This window comes from Neofelis nebulosa, chromosome 8, assembly GCF_028018385.1.
Source record: "Neofelis nebulosa isolate mNeoNeb1 chromosome 8, mNeoNeb1.pri, whole genome shotgun sequence".
NCBI lineage: Eukaryota > Metazoa > Chordata > Mammalia > Carnivora > Felidae > Neofelis > Neofelis nebulosa.
Window position 1 is genome coordinate 21,181,364 of NC_080789.1, and position 25,268 is coordinate 21,206,631.

The 25,268-nt window shown below is 37.4% G+C and overlaps 1 protein-coding gene across 5 annotated transcripts in view; it reads right to left on the minus strand.

Moving 5' to 3' along the window:
- Positions 1-961: 961 nt before the first annotated feature.
- NR1H4 (nuclear receptor subfamily 1 group H member 4) overlaps positions 962-25,268 on the minus strand; it is a 75,329-nt gene continuing 51,022 nt past the window's right edge. For all 5 annotated transcript variants that reach the window (XM_058741655.1, XM_058741656.1, XM_058741657.1 and 2 more), the window contains 6 exons: positions 24,701-24,834; positions 22,268-22,366; positions 21,857-21,956; positions 18,074-18,220; positions 3,017-3,130; positions 962-1,575 (listed from right to left, as the gene is read on the minus strand). In XM_058741655.1, coding sequence (XP_058597638.1) covers positions 1,337-1,575; positions 3,017-3,130; positions 18,074-18,220; positions 21,857-21,956; positions 22,268-22,366; positions 24,701-24,834 — 833 coding nt within the window. In that variant the 3' untranslated portion in view covers positions 962-1,336. The remainder of the gene's footprint in view (positions 1,576-3,016; positions 3,131-18,073; positions 18,221-21,856; positions 21,957-22,267; positions 22,367-24,700; positions 24,835-25,268) is intronic.

A 25,268-nucleotide genomic window follows, 5' to 3' on the forward strand; every position in this document is an offset into this window, starting at 1 on the left:
CCTACCCTTTGCTTTTGTTCCTGCCACCCCTTCCACTTTAATCCTCCTCCCTTTCACCCTGATCCATGGAAGTCCTGGCTATCTTTCCAAGCCCAGGGGAAATCCCACCTCCATAAGACTTGCCCAGTGAGCCCATAAAACTTGCCTCTGCACTTCTTTATAACCCCCTCCTGGAAGTTACTTTGTCCCTGTAGGGATCTTTACTTAATGGGGATTCAAGTCTTGTTGCAGCAAGTGGAATCCAACTAGTACTAGCCCCAACCCATTCCTCTTTCCACTATGCTTAGGACTTCAGGGTTGCTCTAATATTTGAATACAAAAAAACTTTTGCATGCTAAGCAAAGCTTCATTTTGACTGACTTCAGGAGAAAGGGAGATATAAGCCCATTACTTACGGAAGGTGTTTTATTGTGTTCACCAAAGGATAATGGGGAGAAGAATGCAACAGTATAACAATGAATGAAGGAAATGAAGGAATTCCTGCTCTGGGGGAAGCATACAACAGCTGTGTACCCAGCTGTAGGAGTGTTTTCCAAAAGCAAAACAAAACAAACCAAAAAAAAAAAAAAAAAAAAAAGAAGATTGATTATACGCACTGAAGCCAATAGTGAGTACTTTTAAGAGAGAAAAGGGAATATTCCATCACTGGAGTTATCTGCATACTCTGGATTTGTAAATACTGCTTCCAAGACCCTAATTGTGGAAAGGGTTTGCTTGAGGGAATACTTCATGTGAGAATCATTAACTTTTCTGTGTGCTATCTCTTTGAACTTCAAATGAAATAATCTGAGGGCTATTACAAATAAATGAATATTCACCAGGGCTTCTTCAAGGATTAGAAGAACACCATTTGTGCTGTGAGAGTTTATCCATCACCCCACCCCAGGGCCCCATATGATGTCATTGACCATTTAAAGAAATGAGTTTGTATTTTTCAAATTTTGCCTGGAAGAAAAGCCTGTTGCCATTATGCTCAGTTTATTGCCAAAATTGAACACAACTCTTTTATAAAATATATGCAACAAGGTAAGATAAAGAGCAAAATGAAATTTTCCCTATTTCAAAAGATAGAAGTGAAGAATGATCAGTTTGATTAGGCAAACAGGGCATGCCACTTAGAGTGAAAGAATCCCTGAAGCCATGTAAAATACAATGTAAAGAAAGTAATCCTATCTAGCTTCATATTTACAATGGTAGAAGTTACATAATTACTGCATAAATACTCATCAAAATTCTTGTGTGAAACCAGGTACAAATGAAATAAAAGAAAGTTATACATCAGATTTATATTATAAGGAAAATAAATCACTAGATGCTGTTGCTCCTGCAATGCTCATCACTGCACATCCCAGATTTCACAGAGAAGTGGGGTGAATTTGTGGTCATTTACTCTCCAAGACATCAGCATCTCGGCATGGTGATGATTGAATGTCCGCAACTCAGTCAGTCGACCCAGGAGACAGGCAAAGTGTTGGGGATTTTCAGGCTGATAAATCTTGCACAGCTTTTGTAGCACATCAAGCAGTGGTTCCTGAAGCTTCTCTACTGCCTCTCTGTCCTTTATGTATTGTCTGTCTGTTTTGAAGTTTAAAATAAGATGACAAAATAAAAAAGTGGAAAAGTATTCATTTGGCATAATAATAGCAATGGTAACTTTCTTGCAACGTAAATTACAAATGTGCACTTCTAAATGTACAAATAACATATTCAACTTGATGAATTTTCACACACACACACGTATATATTCATGTAATCACAACTAGATCAAGATATAGAATATCTACTGGCCCACCACAGAAGCCTCTCTAAATTCTCCTTTTAATCCATGCCCCCAAAGGTAACCCATATGGTAGATATAAGCATCATTTCTAGTGGGTGTATTCTAAGTAGCAGAATTGCTAGGTCATAGGGTGCGTGTGTGTGTCAGTGTGTGTGTGTGTGTGTGTGTGTGTGTGTAGCTTTAGTATATATGGCCAAAAACTTTTTTAATTATAAGTTTTATGGTAAAAAAAATTAAGTAACAACTAGTTTCTGCCTCAATATTATATATAAAAATGGTTTAAGGCTAATATTGAAATATTGGAAACATCCTGAATACCCAAACATGGTAACAATTAAGTGATTGTACATTAATATGATAAATATGATGGATACATATATTTCAACAAAGTTTTACCAATATAATTTTTTAATGACATGGGAAAATAAACTTTAAAGAAAAGATACTATGCTCTATATTATGTTAAAAAAGATGTAGGGGCACCTGAGTGGCTCAGTCAGCTAAGCGTCCAACTCTTGATCTTGGCTCAGGTCATGATCTCACAGTTCATGAGATTGAGCCCCATGTCATTCCATCTCCACTCTGATAGTGCAGAGCCTGCTTGGGATTTTTCTCTCTCCGTCGCTCTCCTCCTTGTACTCTCTCTCTCTTTCTCTCAATAAATAAATACATACATACACACATACCTACATACATACATAAACTTTTAAAAAAGTAAGTTTAAAAAGGATGTAATTTCCTTTACTTCCCTGTTCAAATTTCAATCCCTTAGAAAAGCCTTTCCTGCCCACCAATTATAACATTCTGCTGCCACTTTCCTTCCTTATATCCTCATCTTTATAGTTGTTTTACCATTACCACCTCCTGAAAGTTATTTTTGTTTCTTCATTTATTGTCTTTCTCATCCTACTAGGATGCAAGCTCTATGTAGCTATATTTGGCCTGTTTCCTTACTGCTGTATCCTCCATTGTCTGGAACCATGTTTAGTACATAGTAGGTGCTCCAAACTCAATTATTCAATGAAAGACTTTAATGTTTACAAGAAAGGCTGGGAAGAACTACACTGAAATATTAACAATGATTCCATTTGAGTAGTGGAATTACAGGCCATTTTATTTTTTCTTTATGCCTCTGTGTCTTCTACACTTTTCTTTAAGAAATTTTATTGCTATTATACTGGAGAGGGAGGAGAATAAACAAATGGCATAAAGATAAAAACATAACAATAAAATTACCTGGAGAGAGGATAACAATTGCTGTAAGCAGAGCATACTCTTCTTGAGTCATTTTCAATTCTGCAACACTTTTATAAAAACTAAACATAGGTGTTATATACTCATCAGAGATACCTATGGGGGAAAGATGAAAAATTACAGAGGCATAGTTAAATTTTTGAGTGACTAAAAAGTGAGAAACTACAAACATATATACATGCACATGTTAATATTTATGCACAAATAATGTCTATATTTTATTTGTCCAATCAAAGGCAGGTCATTGCAAAGAAGGTCAGTTAACAAAATCCTCAATATATAACTTAATCAGTAATTTGTGTGTCCTTGATTTCAGCAATGCCTTTATTTTAGTCACTCCTGTCCAACAATAAATCATAATGTTCTTGAATCGCCCAAAGAATCTCCCAACTTCACCATTTTCTGGATGGGGTATGGTTAATCTTTTTAATATTAATATCTATTGTGGGGAATAGGCTTAAGAATTCCCTGAGCTTGCACCAATGGGTTAACAAGGCTTAGAGCAGAAAGTGGCCACAGGGCAAAAGCGGCCCAGTGTAGAACAAAGAGTAGAGCAGAAATCTGCTTCCACAGGACTAAAGCTTCCTAGAATAGGTAAACAGGTGAAGAGGGCAAAAAAGACCTCCTCCCCACTGGCCCAACATGGCGGAGAAGTAGGGGGATCCCGCATCTCTCAAAGAAGTTCTGAAGCCAAAGGACTTTGAACCCCAACAGTCTGGGAGGAAAAGAGACTGAATCTACCAGGAAGAAAATGGGACAACTTGAGAAACGATAGGTGGGTGATTGTGAATTGGGGAAGATAAAACAGGCCACATAGACATGGAGGGGAGGGATCCCCTTCTGCGGGGAGACAAAAGGCAGAGAAAGAGCAGCTGGGGAAGTGTAGGACTGTATCTGGACAAGAGAAAAACCTCGGACTGGGACTGAGGAGGGATCCTATCTCTAACTGCAGGGTTTTCTTCAGACTGCGGCTGGTTCCCTGTTTGTGCACCTGGGGAAGAGGGGAGCCAGCCCTGGGTTTGGGGGTAGATCAGGGGAGCAGTCTGCAGTAGGAGAAAGTGGCCCCCTCTCAGGAGCGCTGTGGGAAAAGGCAAAGCCTGCCTGCATCCACCACCCCCAGGGCCCAGCGAGGTTGGCGGGGCAGTCCGCAGTAGAAGGCAACCCTCCCTGAAGTGTTGCGGCACAGACAAAGCCAACTAAGACCACATATTGTGCCACACAGAGAGGCTCTTCCCCAGTGTCAGAGCGCATGGAGTGGGTCTTTGATTTCCAGCCAAGTCCAGGGTCAGGGGAGTTGGTAGAGCGAGAAGGACAGCCCCGTCTGGGCCCATGGCACAGTGAGGATGACTCAAACGGAGTCCACCAGGTCCATGGAGAAGAGACTGGGGGATCGCCATTCCCCCCACCACCACCACCAAGGCAGGGCTTCAGGGATCATCCGAGGGCCCCACAGTGGAGGCAGGACCAGCCTACACCAAACCATGCCCCTCCACACTGGGTAACTGTGTATCTACTGGAGCAAGACAGACCCTGTTTAACCAGATGGACAGCTCCTCTAGACCAGTGCTGCAGCATTGCCTGGATTAATTCCAGGTCAATTCTGGATATACAGATATATTCTTCCCGCCATTTTTCCTCCTTATCTCTTCCCTCCTCTAGGCTGGTTACCCTGGTTATTGGTTTGTCTAAACAGACAAATGAAATCAAAGGCATCAAAATTAGCAAAGACGAAGTCAAACTTTCACTTTTCACAGACAACATGATATTCTACATGGAAAACCTGAAAGGCTCCACCAAAAGTCTGCTAGAACTGATACATGAATTCAGCAAAGTGGCAGGGTACAAAATTAATGTATAGAAATCGGTTGCATTTTTATACACCAATAATGAAGCAACAGAAAGAGAAATAAAGAAACTGATCCCATTCACAATTGCACCAAGAAGCATAAAATACCTAGGAATAAAACCTAACCAAACATGTAAAAGATCTGTATGCTGAAAACTATAGAAAGCTTATGAAGGAAATTGAAGAAGATACAAAGAAATGGAAAAACATTCCATGCTCACGGATTGGAAGAATAAATACTGTCAAAATGTCAATACTACCCAAAGCAATCTACACATTCAATGCAATTCCAATCAAAATTGCACCAGCATTCTTCTTGAGGCTAGAACAAACAATCCTAAAATTTATATGGAACCACAAAAGACCCCAAATAGCCAAAGTAATCTTGAAGAAGAAAACCAAAATGGAAGGCATCACAATCCCAGACTTTAGCCTCTACTACAAAGCTGTAATCATCAAGAGAGCATGGTATTGGCACAAAAACAGACACATAGACCAATGGAATAGAACAGAGACCCCAGAATTGGACTCACAAATGTATGGTCAACTAATCTTTGACAAAGCAGGAAAGAACATCCAATGGAAAAAAGACAGTCTCTTTAACAAATGGTGCTGGGAGAATTGGACAGCAACATGCAGAAGAATGAAACTAGACCACTTTCTTACACCATTCACAAAAATAAACTCAAAATGGATGAAGGACCTGAGTGTGGGACAGGAAACCATCAAAACCCTAGAGGAAAAAGCAGGAAAAAACCTCTTTGACCTCAGTTGCAGCAATTTCTTACTTGACACATCTCCAAAGGCAAGGGAATTAAAAGCAAACATGAACTATTGGGACCTCATGAAGATAAAAAGCTCTGCACTGCAAAGGAAACAATCAACAAAACTAAAAGGCAACTGACAGAATGGGAAAAGATATTTGCAAATGACACATCAGACAAAGGGCTAGTATCCAAAATCTATAAAGAACTCACCAAACTCCACACCCGAAAAACAAATAATCCAGTGAAGAAATAGGCAGAAGACATGAATAGACACTTTTCTAAAGGAGACATCCAGATGGCCAACAGACACATGAAAAGATGCTCAACGTCACTCATCATCAGGGAAATACAAATCAAAACCACACTGAGACACCACCTCATGCCAGTCAGAGTGGCTGAAATGAACAAATCAGGAGACTATAGATGCTGGAGAGGATGTGGAGAAACGGGAACCCTCTTGCACTGTTGGTGGGCATGCAAACTGGTGCAGCCAGTCTGGAAAATAGGGTGGAGATTCCTCAAAAAATTAAAAATAGATCTACGCTATGACCCAGCAATAGCACTGCTAGGAATTTACCCAAGGGATACAGGAGTGCTGATGCATAGGGTGCCCCCAATGTTTATAGCAGCACTTTCAACAATAGCCAAATTATGGAGGGAGCCTAAATGTCCATCAACTGATGAATGGATAAAGAAGTTGTGGTTTATATATACAATAGAATACTACTTGGCAGTGAGAAAGAATGAAATCTGGCCATTTGTAGCAACCTGGATGGAACTGGAGGGTATTAGGCTAAGTGAAATAAGTCAGGCAGAGAAAGACAGATACAATATGTTTTCACTCTTATGTGGATCCTGAGAAACTTAACAGAAGACCATGGGGGAGGCGGAGGGGAAAAAAAAAGTTACAGAGAGGGAGGGAGGCAAACCATAAGAGACTCTTAAATACTGAGACCAAACTGAGGGTTGATGGGGGGGGGGGGGTGGGGGAGAAGGGAAACTGGGTTATGGGCATTTAGGAGGGCACCTGTAGGGATGAGCACTGGGTGTTGTATGGAAACCAATTTGACAATAAATTATATTTAATAAAAAAAAAAAAGACCTCCACAGCAAGGCAAAATTACCTGGAGCTAATCAGTAAAAACAAAAATAAATAAATACATACATACACACACACACACACACACACACACACACACACACACACACACACATAAATGCCTTGTTAACCCTGAGATAGCATCCTCCATCTGTCTTATCCCCTAGACAAGTTAAGGTAAACAGACATGGCACCTGGCACCTGCAGTAAACAGCCGTCTGCTCGGTGCTGCAATTTTGTTTTGTATTGACTGAAATCCCTAATACCACATATCTTTGAAAACCCCTTTCTCTCACACACTTGAGTTAATGATCACTGTTTTATTATCTCTTTTTGCACATCCATCACGTTTGTAAGCCTTCTGGTCCTAATAAATATGGAGCAAGGACCCTTACTCGGGCTCTTGTCTCCTCCTGAACATTAGCCTCTCTTGTATTCAATTCTGTGTCTGCTGTCTTGCTGGACAAGAGAGAACTCCAGAGTCAAAGTTTGTGACAATCTGTAATTAAGGTATAGGTAGCATCTTAAATAATCAATAAAAAAAATTACTGTTCTTAAGCCCAGAAGTATAAACATCTTGACTTAATACATTGGCTAGGATTCTTCTCAGTTCCAGTGCTTACTAGGGCATTGGTACTTGGCTGTTCTCTTCAAACTTACATGTCTAAAACCAAAGATACCATGTACAGAACTAAACTCCTCATCTTCCTCCAAATCCACCTCTTTCCTGATATTCCCATTCTCAGTGACATATCTTTACCCATACACTTTCCCCTGCCTGACAACTGAGATTTGGCCCTCTCTCTAACCCAGTTAGGTGCCAAGTCCTATGATTCAGCATGATAACTCTCCCTAGGTGTTCTCTCTCCTCTCCACAACCTCTAGAATTGACTTAGTTTCAGTCCTTATTTCTTTTCATCCGGACTGCCTCCTCAGTCTTCAGTTTGGTCCCAGAATCTCAAAATTCAAATCACACCCTGTCTCCTCAATTTTTACAAATCTTCAAAAACTCTCAGTGGCTTTTGGCATAAATGTTCTTCCTTTTTACATAGGAAGCTCCAAGACCTGTACCCACCCACTACTCACCTACCTGATAATAGTAGTAATAGTAGGATCCATATTTATTGAGTACTCATTATGTATTATACACTGTTCCAAGCACTTCTTATGCTATAATTCATTTAATCTTCCTAATACCTCATGAGGTAGGTGCTGTGAGGTTATCTCATTTGCCCAGAGAACCACAGCTCATGATTGGTGGAAACAATATTCAAACCATGGATAGCTAGCAGGCTCCAGAGTCCTGGCTTTTAGCTGTCACTAAGCTGTACAACCTTTCTATCACACAGCATTTACTCCAGCCATGTTTAGCCACTTGGATCTCCCTAAATAATTCATACTGCTCAGTTTTGTTTTTAAATTTTTTTAGTTCATCTATTTTGAGAGGAAGAAAGAGAGCACACATGAAGGGGAAGGGCAAAGAGAGAGGGAATGAGAGAATCCCAAGCAGATTCTGCACTGATAGTCCAACGCAGGGCCCACAAACTGTAAGACCTTGACTTGAGCCAAGATTGAGAGCCAGTTGCTTAACTGACTGAGCCCCCTAGGCACCCCCACACTGCTCAAGATATTCTAGCTGGAATATCCTCTGTCTCCTTTATCTAGATGTAACTCTTCATAATTTAAGGCTCTTTTGTGTCACTTCCTCCACTCATTCAACAAGTATTAACTAGGTGCCTGTTCCTGTGCATGACTCCATTCCAGAAAAGTTTTGACAGGGGAATTACAGAGACAGAAAAAAAGAAGAAGAAGAAGGGGAGGGTGGGAGGAGGAAGAAGGGAAAGGGAAGGGAAGAAGGGGAAGGAGGAGAAGGAGGGAAGGATTGGGGGAGGAGGAGAAGAAGGAGAATGAAGAGGAAAGGAAGAGGAAGAAGAGGAAAAGGAGGAGGAAGAGGAAAAGGAGGAGGAAGAGGAAAAAGAAAAAAGACCATGGGTGGGCAGGGGGTGGGGGAGACTGATACTACTTATGGATGAATTAAAATGAGGATGAGATTCCCTGAATTGTTCCACACTAAAATAGAATGCTGTATCCCATCCTGAAGCAGACCTAGAGACATACAGCTTTGGTCAAACCAAACTAGAATACATTTGGATTCCAGATGCTAAAGAGCATAATTATCATCTAATATTCTGCTTCATAGAATCAGAAAGTCTAAATCCTTACCTTGAGAATAATCTAAAGAGTCTTCCCAAACTGAATCCCTAGTCTTCCTCTCTTTAGTCAAAATGCCACACTTTTCTACCTCCTTTGACTTTTGATTCTTTAATCTACCCAGTGGGCTCTCTTAACAACAGTGTCTTTGTTAAGCAATTTGGGTATTACATCATGTGGAAGATTCCAGCTTTTACAGATTGATCCAAATACCCATCACTGAATTAGATACAACTTAAGAATGTAGAAGGTGAAGTATGTGATCCTGGGAATACCAGTCCTGGTTTCCAACAAACATAGAGGTTAAGAGTTAGTGAGCCAGCTCTGAGTTTGAAATTTGACGTATGATTTGATCTTAGTCACAGAACTTAAACTCCATAAACCTCAATTTCTTCATTTGTGAAATGTGAATTATAACAATAAGAAGTTGTTATATTGTATGAGATAATATGCGTGGAGTGCTTAGCATAATGCCTGGTTAATAATAAACCCTCAATAAATGTTAGAGCAAATACTAATAATAACTATTATTGTTATTCAGGAAATTGGATTAATTTTACTTCAGTAGTTCATTTTAATCTCAGTTCATCTTAATTTTAGTTAGATTAAGCTCATGTACTTTTGTGTTTACAAAGCTACATTTTTGTTTTGTTTTTATATTCTGCACTTTCCTAGAGATGAATCCAAATTGGCCGATCAGAGATTTGCTTCAGTATTTTTCTAGGTGTTAAAGCTTAACTACATCTATATTTTCTTGGCAAGGTTGTTCTATTTCACTTTAAAAAAGAAAAATGGCAGTCTTTAGGCTTTCTTCAGCATTCAGGGACTACGCCCATCATATCTGGCTACCCAAAATAGTAATTCATGATTCTGCTATTTTTAAAAATAGTTTACAAGGATATAGGGATAATATTAAAGGCAGCTGATTTGAAAATATTTAAATTTTAGAAATTATCTTTGACTGTCTTTCTTTTTTAAAATTTTTTTAATGTTTATTTATTTTTGAAAGACAGAGAGTAAGCAGGGGAGGGGCAGAGAGAGAGAGAGACACAGAATCTGAAGCAGGCTCCAGGCTCTGAGCAGTCAGCACAGAGCCCAACGCGAGGCTCAAACCCACGAACTGTGAGGTCATGATCTGAGCTGAAGTTGGATGCTTAACCGACTGAGCCACCCAGGCACCCATCTATTTTGTCTTTCTAAATCCCCATTAACCTACCAAAAATGCTACCTTCATTAGCGACCTCATTATTGTTAACAGTTTTCAGGAAAAAAAAAAAAAGTAAGGATGTTGGTTATGATTGTTCATATTGTACATGTTCTACAAGCCAACAGTGAATATACATTATAAATGTAAGAAATAGAATGTTATAAAAATAAATTTCCTACAGGATAGGTCAAATATAAATCTGCTTTTGGAATTAGAGTTAATAATCAGAATTAACCACAGCACCATCAACAAAGGGGTATTTTAAGTGTTTACAAACCAGCAATTTCTAACCTAAGAAATGTAACACTAACACCATTCTGAAGGGGCAGTCTTTTCTTGATTTCCTGCCTCCTCCTCTCTGGAGACTTGCTTAAAGTTTTGTTTTTTGCTCTTTTGCCCAATTAGCTGATTTTTGGTCACAAGGGGGGGCTATTTTCTAACTTAAGGACAAAGACTACTGTGGAAAAGTGCAAAGTTGTAAAAAAAAAAAAAGTTTGTTTGCACTCCTGTTTCTTGTTTTGCCTTAAAAAAAAAAAGAGCTATGTAATTTATAAATTATTTTAAAATCAGAAATATTCCTTGAGAGAAAAACTATTTGATAGAATTAACTCTGCTATTTTCAGTTATTTTGAATGTAAATGTCTTTCATTTCCTAATTATCTTCCAAGTTTTGACTGGGAAAAAAAATAAAGCAGAGGGGTGTGTATGTGTGATACAAGAATACATATTATGTAAGAAAATTCCCACCCCTTCATTGAGGGAAAGAAGAGGAGAAAAGGAAAGGAAAGAGTGTGTGCTGACAAACAATTTCTGAGATTGATAGTTTGGACCTAATTTTAAATACCAATAAAATTATATTTGTCATGTCAAAGATCTATTTGAATGAAAACTCATAAACTAAAATCTGTTTTTTAGTATTTATTAAGTTAAAAAAAATTCCTGGTATTTTAAATACCTCTATCTGATATATTATAATTGGTTTGATCAAGATAGACCAAGAATCTTATTAAAAATGATACTATTTGCTCAAAACCATATAATTTGACACTTTTCTAGAAATGACGCCGCCCCATAGCATAGAAGTTAAGGTATAAGTCTCTGACATGGCACACAAAGCAATGTTTGCTTTCTGCTTTCCTTCCAAACTAAGCTCTCTCCATCTAACTACTCCATCCAGTAGTTTCCCTATGAACTAATGACTTCCACTCTTGGTTCCTGAAGCTGATTCAGGTCATTGTCTACACAGCTTATCTACCTCCCCCGACCCTAACCTTATGGCCATGTACTATGGCAAAGACAGATTGAAACTCCAGCCCAAGGTCCAGCCCCGCCTTGGTCTCATTTCTCTTGTCAGAGGTTGGTTAGTCAGCGACAGTACAATTCTGACCAATGAGACAAAGGGGAGTCTACTCAGGAGCTCTCAAGAAAGATTTCTACACTCAGGAAGAGACCATTAAGTTTCTACATTGAGTTTCTTTTTCCTTTGGCCATTGTTGCACCACATGTGATGCCTGAAAATGCTCTGGCCAGGAAGAGAATCAGCCTGAGGGTAAAGCCAATACACCAAGAATAGCAGAGCAGAAAGATGAAAAAAGACCTATGCTTCTGATAATGTGTTGATCCCTTTAATTAACCAATTTTGCTGTCACCCTTCCTCTGGGTTTTTCATTTGAGTTAATGTCTTTACTTTTTCAGGCCATATGGAATTGGATTTCCTGTGATTGTCAGCCAAGAGCATCCTAACAGATAGTTCCTCTAACACATAAGATACATTTTTAATGTTTTCATGCTTTTGGGTCTGAAGTATAAGGTAGGATCCCTGTGAGGCTAGGACACACCATTCATTTTTCAAGGCAACATTCAAATTTTGCTTCCTCTGTGGAGGTTTCCCTGTCACCGGGAAGCATAATTATTTTCTCCCTTCTGTAGGTTCAATTCTATTGCATGTATCAGAATTCATATCTCTTTCCCATTAGAGTGTGAAATGCCATAAAAAATTTTTATGCGAACAGGAACTAATGCTGTATTCCCAGTGCCTGACACACTGCCTGACCACTAAATGGTGCTCCATAGATGTTTCTTATCCACCTCTGTATTCTCAGTAACAATCATCCTACTGGAGACATGGTTAAGAATAACAATTGTTTGTTAAATTGGGCAATATTATGTTTTGCTAGTTCTTTGCAATGAAGGTCACATAGTTCTGAGATGTAATGGTGGCAAGGGAGGCCATTAGACAATGGAAACATTTTCATGGTGTTAAGAGATTGGACCCTAACCTCTACTTCAACTGCTAAATTCTACCTAGTGAGTCATCTGTGCCATACTGTTGGCCTTAAGTAAAAAGCTGCAATCAGATTGGCAATTCAAAAAATAACTACTTTCAATATAAAAGATTTAATTTGAAATACTTAATAAACACTTTCCATTAGCCCTAGTGGTTAAAAGTTATCTGGCTAAATTAGATCTTACTGGTGCTTAGGAATTGCCAGTGTCTGGATTGTCAAGTTCCAGATTCATCTCAACAAAATTCACCAATTTTTGTATGACAAATGTGTGCCATGCACTATGATAACGCTGGGAATAATCTTCTAGCAGTTAATGGATTAATGGAAGGGGCAGATACATAAATAAATACATAATGTCCAATACTGGACAAGTATAAAAGGCTTAGGGAATACAGCTGAGAGCCATTGAAAAGGCTGACTCTTGTATCAATTTAACACTTTCTCTTATTTTGAAAAAGATTTTTCCTACAGTTTGAATCCCAAATTTTTCCATGCCAAAACTACCACATGACCACTATGAAAAACAAAATGAGAGGTGTTGAGAACTCCAAATTTTGACTTACACATTTACCTTTTTTACAAATATTCTGCCATTTGTTCTTTACATTTCCAACCCTTTTTTCAAAGTCAGTATCTGAACTGATAATCAGCTTACATCTTCTTCTTTAGAAAATTTACTTCTTCCAATTGTTTTCATTTGTTACCAAAGCTAAAGCAACGAAATCATGTGTATTTAAAGAGCAGAGACATAAGCACAGTATACTACATGGAGCACACCTTACTATGCTACTGTAAACTAGTTACAACTCTACCATGCTAATAAGGATTTCTCATTTCTCTAACCTCCTTGATCCTATTTATCATTTACTTAAAACCAATTTCAAATTGCTACTCATTGCTTATACTTTCTCTCTCAACCAAAGGGCAGGAATCTGTGTTTTACTAGGTCTTTGTATTCCCTACTAGCTGATAGTAGAGCAAATATTAGGCCATGGTGAGTGAAACATATAGAAAGAGTACTGAGCTTTGAGTTGAATCACCTGTGTTCATCTCTTGGTAATCTGCTGATTAGTTGTGTGTCTTTGGGCAGGTCAACCAGCCTCTCTAAGCCTGTTTCCTCATCTATAAAATAAAAGCAATAGCACCCACCTTCTGGGGCCACTGTGAATACAAAAAGATGACGTGTATAAAAGGAAAGCATTGAAAAAATCACAAGAGATATTGTTATCCTGATAAATACAAATAAATTGAATATTTCATTTATGTCTGTTATGGGGATCAAAAAAAGACAAAAATATACCATAAATTTCAGTGGTTATTTATATTTGAAGTTAATAGAACAAGTTACATTGGTCTGTGAAAAGTTATTGCTCATTCCCTTAATGTTAAAATAGAAAATCATTCAATGTTAGCAATTATAGTGTTGTCATATTTTATCATATGATTATTCCTATTTTTAATAAATATTTTAGCTTTAAAGCCTAGTTTGCATAATACTACATTAGGAATAATATAATTGAGGCACTAAAATTATATGGAAACAACCCAACCACAGGTTATGTCAGATATAATCTTCTGAAGCTTCAATTAACATATATAAACACTGTAACCCTCATTAATTAAATGTATCTCAGGAGACAGTATTTTTGTGTATGTAATTGAGAAAATAATAGCAAACAAAAGAGTATGAATATGAAGAAAAAAAGAAATTTCACACTGTATTCTTTAAAAACTTCTGTAGGCATAAACAGGGCAACTTTGAGATATTATGTTTCTCTAGAATTAAAGGTACAATAGAAAGAATATGTTGTATTTGCACAAGAATAAAAAGTTATTCTGAAAGGTCATCTTGCAAGATCATGGTTCTATGTGGTGTGTGGAAGAGGCAATGTTCTGAAAATCCACTGGGAGAAGCAAATTCATAAATATTAATAAATGGAAGCATCATTATAGATAATAAAATATGAAGCAGCATGCAAGTTTGAATGGTTTTTATTGTTACAATATGTGGTTGATGTTTGGATAAAGTAATCTATTTGTGAACTGGAGGCATGCATATTTATTTATACAGTTCTTATGGAAAACTTCATTCTTGAACTTTTCTGAAATTTGCAAAATCACAAGTTCTGAAACCTATGCTAATCAAGCAAGTTTTTTTCTTTTTTATTACCTATTTTTTAACCTACAAGACCCTCACCATTTCTCACCTAGTTTTTGCACTGATTTCTTTATAGGGACCTGCTTCTTATCTCAATCCCTCCAAACTTTCCTTCATATTACTGCTCGAAAGATCTTTCTACAGTACTGGTATGGTCATGTCACACAGGCTCTGAACATTACAGAAGACTCCCCATTATATAAGAACTACATTAAACTACTTTTGTGGTGTTCAACATCCTTAAAAATCTAGCGGTTACCACATTTCACCTTCACAAATATTATTTTTAGCAATATCAAGGTATTTGTGAGTCCTCTACATGGATGCTCTCACATACCTCCTCATCTTTGCACTTGCAATTTCTATATTATTATAATTTAATGGATATATCTCTTGGAATGCCATTCTCAGGCTTTTGTGGCTTGACAAGTTCCTAACCATGATTCACTTGTCAACTTTGCAAGCCTTTTCTGACTCACCAAGTAAGCTCACACAGAAAGGCAAGCACATCTTTATGCTTCTATTTCATTTTTCAATTTTATGCTTCTATTTCATATTTCAACATACATTCCTCATAGTCCTTATTACACTGCACCTTGATTTGGAATCCTTTGCTTATAGCTCTTTCCCACTAGTCAGTAAGCTCCCTGAGGACAAAGACATTTCCTCATCTCCATACCCTCAATAATCACACAGTGCTTGGCACAAAGTAAGTATTCAATGGATATTTGTTGATTGGAAATATCTCCTTTAATGTGCCTATTGATCAGTAACTTATTTTCCTCTCCTAATCAATGGCCATAAAGTTTCAGTTAAGCAAGATAAATAAGTTCTAGAGATCTACTATACAACATTGTACCTATAGGCAACAATTCTGTGTTGTATACTTAAAATTTTGTTAAGAGGATAGATCTCATGCTAAGTGTTCTTACCACAATAAAAAAAAAAAATCAAGATACTCAAGGAGCTGCCTGCCTGACTGGCTAAACCAGCAATCAGAAATATTGATTAGTTAAGAGAAGGCAACCAGTAAGGCTTATACAACTAGATGGTGCCTTGGAGGTTACCTGATTCAATTCTTCTCCCTTACTCCCAGCATCCTGGACAGATGGATGGAGGGACGGACACACACACACACACACACACACACACACACACACTGTACATTCCAGAACATGTAAAATAAAATCTGTCCAGGACAAGAATCTATATTTCTTTATAATACACTGTCTTTCAAAAGGTGAAAATCTCCAACAATCTATTTCTCAGATCCTTTCCCTTCTTTCCATTTCTTCTGGCAGCACATTCGTGAAACCTTTGCCTTCTGACTGGTGTTGCTGGAAGATTTGTAAAGCATGATGTTGATGTTTTTCCTCCCCTGCTCAAAAATCTTCAGTGTCTCCCTGTTTCTTTTTTTTTTTTTAGTGTTTTATTTTTAAGAGAGAGAGACAGACAGACAGACAGACAGACAGAAAGTGAGCAGAGGAGGCGCAGAGAAAGAGGGAGACACAGAATCCGAAGCAGGTTCCAGGCTCTGAGCTGTCAGCATAGAGCCTGACATGGGGCTCGAACCCATGAACCATGAGATCATGACCAGAGCCAAAGTCAGATGCTTAACTAACTGAGCCACCCAGGTGCCCCAGTGTCCCCTATTTCTTATAAAATAAAGAATAAAACCTTTAGCCCAGCATTCAAGGCCCTCAACCATTTGATTCTTTTTAAAAATTCTATTTCCCTTTAATGTAACCCTTAATCTAAATACACTCAACTATTCATTCTTCTTTGAATGCATAACCTGGGCTTTCTTGCCTCAATCCTTTGCTTGGGTTGGTTCTTCTTTCTTGTACCTCTATCCTAAATATCCACATCTAATACCATTCAAGGCCCAGTTTGCCAGTGAAATCTTCCAGAGCCCTACCAACTAGGAGTCACCTTTCTCTCAGTTCTCTTCCACATTTTTTTATAACTACCTATGTAAAGTTCATGTCTTCCTACTAGACTGTAAGCTTTATAGGAGAAGGAACACATCTGATTCCTCTCTTTACTGCCTCCATAGTAGCTTGCCCTTAAGTACATGTTAAACTGGTAAATCAATGATATATACAAATAATGCATATTTTAAATGTATATTCTTTAAATCTATCAATAATGATAATTATACTTTCAGTGTTTAAAAAAACACAATGACTATGGATGGCTGCTTTTAAAAAATAATTTCCAATTTTTCAATTATTTTTCTTATATAACAAATGCAGAACTTCCTACAAACTTTCCTTCCAACCTCTGTTCTAAAACACTGATTTTATAAGTACCTAAACTTTGTTCTAGTCTTTCATAGAAGGATACTTTGGGAAGAAAGGATCTTGAGACATCATTTCTTCTCATTCATCTCTCCCCTCCCAACCCATATAGAAAGTATCTCAGGAAAACAAGCACTTATCCTATTTTAAGACTCTTCTAAGATAAACTGCACAGAATTCCAGGAAATTTATTGCAATGTCTCTTAACCCTTTCTGTCGCAGTATTCCTCCATAATAAGTTCAACTCATACTATTATTTCATTTTGTCTCTTGAGAGGCATGTAGCATAGTGGCTTAGACACACAGCTTCTGAAGTCAGACTTCCTGTCTGTCTCTGGGAAAGTTATTAACCACTCTCTGTGTCAGTTTCCTTATCGATAAATTTTGAATAATAATGGTACTTATTTCATAAGACTTTGCAAGATTCTGATGAAATCATGTATGTAAATTATTTAGAACAGTGTCTAAAACCTAATGATAATGATATATAAATTAAATGATATATAAATGTTGCTATTAATAATTCTTTTTATTTTGCTTTGAATAGAGATGGATAATAGTTTGAGCCACAGTCTTTCATACATGAAGATTTTGAACAAGTGAATTTTTTTTTCGACTGAATAATCCCAACTCCTTTATGCTATGTTTTTTATCTAATTTTCCAAACTTCTAAAAATTCCTCCTTTGGCCCTTAATCTTAGTATAGGGCAAAGAGTATTTTTAGTATTTTGCTACTACAACAAGGACATGTGAAGCAACCCTCTAAAAGCCTCATCTAAGGGCACCTGAGTGGCTCAATCGGTTAAGCATAAGACTTGAGCTCAGACTTCAGCTCAGGTCATGATCTCACTGTTCATGAGTGTGAGCCCCACATCAGGCTCTGTGCTGACAGCCCAGAGCCTGGAGCTTTCTTCAGATTCTCTAACTCCCACTCTCTCCACCCTTGCCCCACTCACACTCTATCTGTCTCTCTCTCAAAAATAAATAAATATTTAAAAAATTAAAAACAAAAAGCCTCATCTATTTAACACATATCTTTTTAGAGTCATTCACCATACTAGTCACAATGCGAATGTAACTTTGCATAAGATAGGTAAGAAGCCTGCCTTCATGGAATGCTTACTTGCAGGAGCAAACTCTTTACCATTAACCAAATCACATACCGCTCCTCCGAATTCTTTCTTCCAATAGGTCAGCATGTCCAGCTGGAAGCTTCTTATTGAAAATCTCAGCTGAACGGAGGAACATAGCTTCTACTGCAGACCCTTTCAGCAAAGCAATTTGATCTTCATGGTCCAAAGTCTGAAATCCTGGATGAAGATGATAATCAAATCAAGTATCAAGGAACTGTGAATACTATATAACAATATTTCATCATCATTATCATCCCCATTGATAAAACATTTCCTTAAAGTTATTTTGTAATTGTTTTAAGATTGGGTAGTCAGGTTGAGTCACTAAAAATCGATTTTTCTGTCCCAAATAGAAGCTGACTTTTATCTTATTGAGTAGTTGTACAAGTTGTACAAGTTGGGTAAAAAAGAACGTCCTATCCACACCAAAAATACATATAATGGCAGTGAAGGCTGATTCAAATGAAGTAACTCAGAAGTTAGAAGCAAACAGATTCTCTTTTAGCCATTATATTAGTCACATCTGGTGATACAGGGTCAACTCTGAAGAATGGAAGCATCCACAGACCAGAAAAAAATCTTTACATGTATCCAGCCGTGGGAAGGAATTGACAACCTGAAGGAATATAACACCACTTGGAAATCCAAAGTCCTTATCCAGGCTTGTATGCCACAGTCTCCAGCAGCCTCTCTGACATCATTTCCTCCTCTTCCTTTCTCTCACTCACTGTGTTCCAGCCACACTGACTCATGGCCCTGCTGTGAACATACAAGTTTGCTTTGCCTCAGGAGTAAATGCCCTTCCCCAGCTATCCAAATGCTTTACTCCCCCCACTATATGCAGAGACCCTATATTCAAGGTGACCCTACTAAAATAATACTACTCCCCATAACTCACTAGCCCCTATCTGCTTTATTTTTTTTAATGTTTATTTATTTATTTTTGACAGAAAGTGTGTGATCAGGGGAGGGGTAGAGAGGGAGACAGAGAATCTGAAGCAGAGTCCACACTGTTAGCACAGAGCCTGACACAAGGCTCGAACTCATGGACACAAGCTGAAGTCAGACACTTAACCAACTGAGCCACCCATTAACCCCACTAGTTTCTTTATTTTTACTCATAGAATTTACCACTACCTGACATAATAAATTTATCTGCATATTTGTTCATCGTTTGCCACCTCGAATAGAGTATAAACTTCATGAGGGCAGAGACTTTGCCCGTTTTGTTCACTTTTGTATCCCCAGTACCTGGCACATAATTGATATCCAAGAATTATTTGTTGAATAATTGGATAACTGAATAAATGGGAAACAAACATAAGCTCCTATGCACATGTATACATACACATAACACACTTATGAAGATAAACTAATACCATCAGGGGCCAGGTGGCTTAGAAAAGTATTAAATAGAAATGGGAATTTAGAGAAGAGAGTAATGTTAAGGTTTAAGAATCACTATCTTAGGGGTGCCTGGGTGGCCCAATCATTTTAGGCATCCCATTCTTGATTTTTCCCCAGGTCATTATCTCAGCGTTCATGAGATCGAGCCCCGCATCATTTGTTGGGCCCTACTGACAGCATGCAACCTGCTTGGGAAATTCTCCCCCTCCCTCCCTGTAACTAACTAACTAACTAACTAAATAAATAAATAAATAATTCAACTTAAAAAAAAAAAAAAAAGAATCACTATCTCAGAGCTCCTTTGAAGGCAGAAGCCATTCCTGCAGGGTCTCCAGCACCCTGGACAGTGCCTGGTACAGGTCGTGCACCATGAACTACAAAATGAAATGATTCATCTCTTTAACCCACACCCTTTCATTATTGGTATTATATCACTATTACTGTTATTTTTATTAATGTTGTCATTTCCATAATTATTGTTAAAATATTAATTTTAACTATATTACTAGTACTGTTAAAATTTCTTTCTCAGGAGTTTTGGTCTTTTATTTCCTATTGTATTTTTTTTCCTTCTGTTTTCTCATTTTTAAAAGTTTATTTTTAAGTAATCTCTACAGCCAACATGGGGCTTGAAACTCACAACCCCAAGATCGAGTCACATGCTCTCCCAACTGATCCAGCCAGGTCCCCCTGCTTGACTCATTAAACACACATTAATTATACTCTTTCCTCCCCCTCAGGAACTAGTCTAAGCACTGGAAATAAAGAGATGTGTTAGATATTGCTGTTGCTTTCAGATAAGCTACCTTTTATGAACAAGATTTTTTCTTCAATTATTTTGTGGTTCAAGACCAATAGACCATTTGAACTGAAAACCTCTCTTTTCACAAACAACCAAAAATATATTTCTCCCTTTCCCAATTCCTCCTCCCACACCTTTCACTCTTGTATAATCTTGTTTTTGATCAAGATTCCCCTCACCTTAATTAGCATATAACAAATTAAGTTCCTCTTTCATTGTAATAAAGAAATGAGAGAATATTAATGTTAAAATGAAAATGAGAATTTCCTCCTCACATTTTATGAGTTTATGTAGGCTTATGTCTATTCATGACACTTTAATAAAATAATAGCATGATGCTGGCCAAAGAAGACAAATTAACCTAATTAAAATCTTACATCAGAAGTTACCTTCTATAATTTAATATTGCAGTGCTGTGCTGTTATACAAGGTATTTATTATACTCTTCCAGTGCCCGGCTAGCTCAGTCGCTAGAGCATGAGACTCTTATTATACTCTTCCAGATCATAGAATTCTATTGTACTAATATATTTTTAAAACACTGAAACAACTTAAATCTATTGGCTGAGATAGCATTGATAATGTAGCCAAAGGAATTGGGAAGCTGAGAGATAAGAATCTTGAATTCCAGTTTCTGTACTGGCCCCATCCAAATGACTATAGATAAATTCCTCTCCCTTGTCCCACAATATATTGTTCAGTAAGCTCTATTGATTTTTGAATCTCCCTTCATTTTGTTTCCTCTTCCATCTCCCAGTGCTGTTGCTTTATTTCAAGCCTTCTGCCTTGACTGGTGCAGTAGCATCCTAAATGATCCTCCTGCCTCTGGTCCCTCCTCGTTCAAATTCATCTTATACAAAATGGAACAAGTCATATCTGTATTAGCATAAATCCCATCACTTCCCTCTCAATATAAACAACAACAAAAAACCACCAAAAACTCTTTACCATTCAGGGGATGAAAATTAAATTCCTTACTTAAGCCCTTGTTAATCTGACACCAACTTAACCTTATGCCTAACCCAGGAGTCTACCACATTATGCTGTGGCCACATTGAATTTTTCCATCTCTAATAATCCTATTTTTGTTCATGCCTCATTATATTTTCACAAGTAGATCTCTTGACCTGGAAGGTTCCTTCTATTCCATACCACCAGGACAACTCCGTTTTCTTTTAGACCCAATTAAAATATGATTTTCTTTGAGGTCTCCCTGTCTTTCTCAGGTACAAATAGCAACAACTTCCTCTCTGTTCAAACAGCACTTTGTATATAATATTTTTATTATAGCCTTTCTTAAATCACTTCCCTTGAAGGCAATAGCTACATACTTAGTATAGAATAGGTATCAACAAGTGCTTGTTAAATGAATAAATGGATGAATGACAACTTCACAAAGTCTCAATTTCTTAGTCTATCAATCTGGAAAAATAATTATAAGTGATTTGAAATATCCTATCTGGCTCTAACCATTCATGTCTATAGTAGTTAGACATATTAATTTAAATCAGATGTGAGATAATTTCTACTTTATGACCAACAGACCTGACTTTCTCAGTGTCACACGAATATTGCACAGTATAGCATATACATGTAAAAAATACCTGGAAGTTTTTTTGTGAATTCTACGAGAATCTGTACATGACTGGTAGCCATTTCAGTTAAAATGAGAAAATTTTCTTCTGCACTGAATTCTTCTTTTAACTAAATTTTAAGAAGAAAAGCAAATGATTAATAAGTAGATAAAAGGATAAATCAACACAAAATCATTAGACTACAGAATAAGATTTGGATAATAGAATTTAAGATCGAGCTTATATTTTTCAGTTCCTTGGAGAGCAATTACTATTACCAAGATAGATATGAAACGTCTTGTTCTTTGTCTAATGCTGCTAAAAGTTTAAATGCATAACTTAAATTCTCAGCTCTAATTATTTCAAAGTAACAAATTCATATATAATTTATATAGAAAATATTAACTTTCAACCTATGCATTTTTAGATATTTGTACGTACAATTTTATTTGTTATTTCCTGAGGCATCCTCTGTTTGCTATATGAATCCATAATATAATGAAGAAGATTCTGTTGATCTGGGGTGAGTTCAGTTTTCTCCTACACTGGCAAAAAAATAAAAGGTATTAGGGAGGGTTGTTATAATGCACTTTTTCTATATGCACATTCATCTGGAGTACACTAATCTCAGAAATTATTGATAAAAGCCCTAAATATGGCAGGAACTATGCACTCTGATACAGTGTGCACTGTAATGGCTTACTCTGGGTCCTTGGTCAAGCATATCACAATTCACTAAATGGGTCCCAAATTGTTCATTTTTCTATCTGTAAAATAGGGATAACAAAATATTCATTTCATGTATATCTTGGGGATAAATAATAGTCTAGATCTGAACCCTATCAACCCCATTCATAGAGAAGTTCAGTGAAAGTTCAAGGGTTAGTCACTAATGAAAAGTTCCCACATATAAAATAGAGAATCCAATTAAGGGCATTCATATAGGGCAGGAGTTGACAAACTATGGCCCATCTACCAAATCTACCTGACTCTACTGGAACACAACCACGTTCATTTGTTTATGTGTTATATACACTCCTTCTACACTAAAACAGCAGAGTTCAATAGTTGTCATGGAAACCTTGTAGCCAAAGCTTAAATATCTGACCGTTTACAGAAAAAAAAATGTTTACCTAGCTCTGAAGTAGAAAGTCATCAATCTGGACAATTCAGACACCAACTATCACTTTCTCCTTTACTAGCACATTTTGAAGAGTATGGATAATTGTGTCAGCTCTTTGCTTCCTTATACCAAAAAGTGTTATTGATGAAGTACTATGGCAAAATAACACTTTGATATAAAATTATTTTTTTCTCAAATGAATGTAAAATACTATACTTGGAAAACTAAATGTGAATGAAGTTTTCTTTGTTAGTAGTACAATCAATATTAAGAAGAGTGTGACTTAAATAATCATGGATTTTTGTTTTCTCAACTAATGGCAAATTAAAGTTCCTCCATATACCCTGTGGATTATCACAATGTGTTTAGTTAATCATCCAAGATGCTGTTCCTCTATTTTGTCTCAAGTTGTTCAAAGAACTTCTTGCATAAGAAATTTGAGCATAAGAAAATTGTGAGTTCATTGGGAAAGGCTTCTCTCTGTTGTTCCACAGGTGTGTATCCACCCAATTTTACCCATTGATAGGGACTAATCAGCAAACCTCTACTGAGTACATCTCCTTCCCACTGTAGGCCTCCCTTCTCAATGACAGGGAAAAGAAAAAGGTCATCAAAACTCAACCTGAAAAATCCATTCTATACACTGAACTAATTCTACTGGCAACCTCTTGGTAGTAGGAGTGGAATGGAGCCAGAGAAATGGAGAGCTTTCACTTTTTTACCTGATTTACTGCTATTATTTGAGTTTCTAGACCAAAGCAGGTATTACTTTCTTGATTAAAAAGAAAACTATTTAATACACAATTGAAATGAAATTCTGCTTGTGGCTGTGGCTCTAATTTTAAAGCCTCCCAACCAGATCACTGATGTGGATAACAAAGGCAAAAGAAATATAGAAAAAATTAAATTTCCTTTGCAGCCCTTTGACAAGTACTTGGGACAGGCAAGGTGACCTTCCTCCAGGAACTCAACTGCCTCAATGTTAATACTTCACTAGAGGCAAAAGGCAACCTTTGCTTGACATTAGCCTGACCTCCAGGATCCTGTAAGTCTTCTTTAACATATAAAAATCCCTTTGGAAACTTCCTTTATTTCTACCCACCCCCAAAGATATATGTTAGCAATCAACCTCCAAGCATTTGCCCACTGATATACATCCGAAGGGTCTCATGACAAGGGTTTACTAGACAATATAAATGACCCCTGGAGATCCTGGACACTTGCTTACAAATTCCTTAGAGACTAACCTTATCTTAACCCTCTCCCAACTTGAAAGTGTATAATCAGTCATTTCTCATAATCCCAGTGCTGCTCTTTGTGCCCACAGGTCCTGTCCCCATGCTTTAATAAAACCACCTTTTGGGGCGCCTGGGTGGCGCAGTCGGTTAAGCGTCCGACTTCAGCCAGGTCACGATCTCGCGGTCCGTGAGTTCGAGCCCCGCGTCGGGCTCTGGGCTGATGGCTCGGAGCCTGGAGCCTGTTTCCGATTCTGTGTCTCCCTCTCTCTCTGCCCCTCCCCCGTTCATGCTCTGTCTCTCTCTGTCCCAAAAAAAATAAATAAAAAACGTTGAAAAAAAAATTTAAAAAAAAAAAAAAAAAAAAAAAAAAAAAAAAACCACCTTTTTTTGCACCAAAGACGTCTCAAGAGTTATTTGACTGTTCACTCCCAAGCTGCAACATTTCACATTAATCACTACATGCCAGAAGCTCAGCTCCTTCTGGCTTTAGCCGACACCATTGCATGGTATTACCCTGCATGACTTAGTCGTCGAGGTCACTTGTCGCAAATCTCGACCTTCACTGTCTTCATTAATGGTCTGATCTGCATGCTGCTTCACATTTTTTCTTAGTCGTTTAGATTTACACTGAATTTCAGTTAACAAGCCTGACAAAATAAAAAACAGAGACTTCACCATGAAGTTCTAGTGGGTGTGTGGTCATGAGGCAGCTGATGTGTAGTCTGCTCACATCTGTGCAATTTGGCACAGAGCTAATTCTAGCCCTTTTGAATTTTAAGACTTGGACTTGAACAAGAAATTTATCCCTCTGTGAGTCTCACTTTCTTCACTTGTAAAACAGAAGTAATATGTACCTAAGAGTTTTGTGTAGATTAAGTATAATTGGGTCTTCTTTTAAAAAATGTACTTTATATAAAGAATTTGTAATACCAAAGCATTGTAGAAATGCAAGATATTCAGTAAATAAAAAGGGAACGACACCCTCCCTATTCCTAGTCTAGTGGACCCTGAAAGCTAGTGTTTCACAATACTATTCTCATCCATGTTTATATAACTGTACCATCAAAAGCATATTCAGTTT